General features: G+C 36.1%; 1 protein-coding gene across 1 annotated transcript in view; it reads right to left on the bottom strand.

Moving 5' to 3' along the window:
- Positions 1 to 3,194, bottom strand: part of epsti1 (epithelial stromal interaction 1) — a 30,119-nt gene that overhangs the window by 17,211 nt on the left and 9,714 nt on the right. The window contains exon 7 of the mRNA XM_008299129.1: positions 990 to 1,068. Within this exon, the coding sequence (XP_008297351.1) occupies positions 990 to 1,068 (79 nt within the window). The remainder of the gene's footprint in view (positions 1 to 989; positions 1,069 to 3,194) is intronic.

Genomic DNA, 3,194 nt, shown 5'->3' with positions numbered 1-3,194 from the left:
TTCTTACTTTCTAAGTCAAAGGTTTGACTTTTTACCTTGCATTTGTATTGCTTGTTTCTGTTTCGTCATAGTATGAAGTACATTAGTTCTAGTTTAAAATTTAGAGTTTGTATCTTATAACTGTTTTCCATAACAGGTAATGGTTTTGACATTTTATCTTAAGTCAGCATTTTGACTCAAAATTTGGTCTTTTTATTCTATTTTCTTATTTCATGGTCTTTTGGAAGGTAATCCTATATCCAGATGTATTCTAATAATCTTTTCTTATTATCTCATAATATTGACTTCAAAAGTCAAAAGTGTAATTGTCTAAATGCCAAACTTTATTTGTTTTATTTTTCATTTGGCAGAAACTGGTTTCCATATCACATGATGTAACCGATGAGGAATGCAATTGTTGAACATGCGGGGCTTTTTTTTTTTTTCTCTGCAGGTACTTTCACCATCGCAGGTTATTCCACTACGTTCTACAGAAAGACTTTGCCGTCATGTCGTGTTTCGTCTTCGTCTCTGCTCAGCGTGAACTCTGGGAAGTCCCTTGAACTCTGTCGGCATTCAGCTCCTCCTTCCCTCCCAGGAAAACCAACATTCAGAGAGGAAGAGCGGCTGAGAAAAGAGAAAAAAGGAAGCAGACGGAGGAAAGAAAAAACACTAAAGCGAAGTGAAGGCAGCAGACGAGGCAGAGGCCCGAACGTCGGTGTGTTTTCCTTTGACTCAGCCGTGATCCTGCTGAGCTCCGGCTCTGACCAGGAGATAATTGCAGGGGGATCGAGGCCGAGGCAGCGATGATATTAAAGCCTCGGACGATGAAAACTCGGCACCCAAAAGTATTTACTCAGAAAACATCTCAGAGAGGCAGATCTGTTGGTGCGAACTACCGCAGAGATTCAGTCTGAGTCGACGCCACAGATATGAGCCCTGAGATCCAACATGTGAGTGATGCAGCGATGTATACAAACAAAACACAGATTTTGTGGTCGCCGGCTCACCCTGGATGACGTATGTGTGGCGCTGCTGGACGCTGCTGCAGCTCCCCGCTGAAACCTCTGAAGAAAAGCCTCCGTCGACCTGAAATAAATGCACACAAAACCCAAATCATGAAGCAGGAGGCATGATTCAGGCCTAACAAGGTCGACCAAGTTTGTTTGTCTGCAGAGCGTCTGATCTGTTCCTAAATATCTTCATTGTCTTGTTTTGTTTCTCTTGAGACAAAGCCAGAGATGCTACTCGACAAGCGATTTTCTCCTCCGAGTCGGCGACGTATCGTTTTCCGAAAACACCACGGCTGTCGGGGTAATTGATTTAAAGTGGCCTCACAAACCGTACAAAAGCCTCGTACGTACAGTAGACAGTCGGAGTCGTTATTGTGTCTACGTCTATTACAATGAAACAGTCTGAACCCTTTAAAGGGCTCCTCCACTGGTTTTTAAATGTCAGCGTGATCGCGATGAAGAGTTTGAGCGGGTTTCTCAGCTTTGTAGTTTGTTTTTTTAAAGATGTATTTGGTCTTTTTTATCTCTATTTTAACGTCTTTTTTTCTTGCATACTCCATCAACACTTTGGACAGTTAATCTTATAATTCTGATACGTTCTCATAATCTTTTCTTGGTAAGTCAAACTTTGTTTATTCGGCTTTGTTTTATTTTTTTAAGCAATAGTATTGAATAGGTAGATCTAAACTTGTATGACATAAAATTTGACTTTGTTCTCATAAATCTTTACTTTGAAATCTAAAGATGTGACTTTTTTTTTTTTTTTTTTGCATTTTCTGACAGTTTTAAACAATTTTGACATTATACCACAATCCTCTCTCATGTGCATGTTTCTCAGCTTTGAAGTGCTTTTTAAAAATGTTTTTCCCTTAATTATTTGCTATTTTACCTAGAGTCTAACATCTTTGTCTGTTTTTTTTTTGTAAGAATTAAAAAAAAAAAAAAAAAAAAATCATACCTAACTTTGTTTTGTTTTTTTGTTTGTTTTTTTAAATCTTTTTTTTTTTTTTTTTGCCTTTTTATTGCATAATTTAGATTTTTAAATTTTTTTCTGGACCACAATATCAATTTGGTTAGTTAAAGTTTTAACTCGTAATCTTGTAATTTGACTCATAATTCTTACTAAATCAAAGCTGTTTACTTTTTGTCACATAATTGTGTCCCGTCAGTCAAAATTCAGTCTTACTTATAACTTTGACTTTTTTAATCTCATATGGATTTGGTTAGAATTTATACTGTTCATTTACTAAGTCAACAGTTTTTCAAATTTTATCTTGCATTTGTTTATCTTTGTTTTGTTTTGTTTTTTTTAATAACATAGTATTCAATAGGTTAATTTCAACTTTGGCATGTAGTTTTAAAATCTGACTTTTCATCTTATTATTCTTTATTTGCTAAGTCAAAGTTTTGACAATTTATTGCTGTTATTTTTCTTTTTTTCTCTATTTTTACCATTCTTATCTTTTTTTGCATTCTTCATCATCATTTTGAACAGTTAAACAGTTATAATCATGATACATTCTTATAATCTAGTAAGTCAACCGCCTGACTTATTATTTCACAGTATTTATTTGGTACAAATGTAAAAATCTTGGTAAATTCAAACTTTAACATGTAATTTTAAAATTTGATTTTTTTAATCTCACAATTCTTTACTTACAAAGATTTAACATTTGATTTTGCACTTTTTGGACTTTGTATTGTCTAATTTTGACGCTTACCGTCGTCCTCTCCCATGGGCGGTTATAATGCACTTTTAATGGAAAGTCTGCGTTGAAGACGAGCGGTGTGGCGTCAGAGAAGACGTGGGCATTTCCCAGGTGGTAAAAACCAGTCATCCTGCTCACTGTGATGGTTTTTTGAGTTTTCCTCTCGTGCCTACAGCAGGTTAACATGCGGCTTCGATCCCCTCAGGATGAACTGTAATTAACTCGCTGGTCCCTGACTCATCTGCTGCAATCATCAGGCCAGAATTAAATTTTGTGCACGACTGTGGTTTAGAACTAAATACCTAACAACTAATGGCATTCCTATTGGCCTTAGTGGTTTCTTGTTTTTACTACTAATCATCAAATGTGAGCATGCTCACACCGGTTATAATTAACCTTCTGAACCCCAAGCAGTTTTTGGGCGTTTTATTTATTTACGCCTGTCACATTTTTCCTCACTGTGGGCTCATTCTGCACTGCAATATAAAGTCTT

The sequence above is a fragment of the Stegastes partitus genome, unplaced genomic scaffold (assembly GCF_000690725.1).
Source record: "Stegastes partitus isolate 25-593 unplaced genomic scaffold, Stegastes_partitus-1.0.2 Scaffold1382, whole genome shotgun sequence".
In the NCBI taxonomy this organism is placed as follows: Eukaryota; Metazoa; Chordata; class Actinopteri; family Pomacentridae; genus Stegastes; species Stegastes partitus.
Note: the sequence above shows the minus strand (reverse complement) of the source record. Positions and strands in the feature narration are given on the sequence as shown.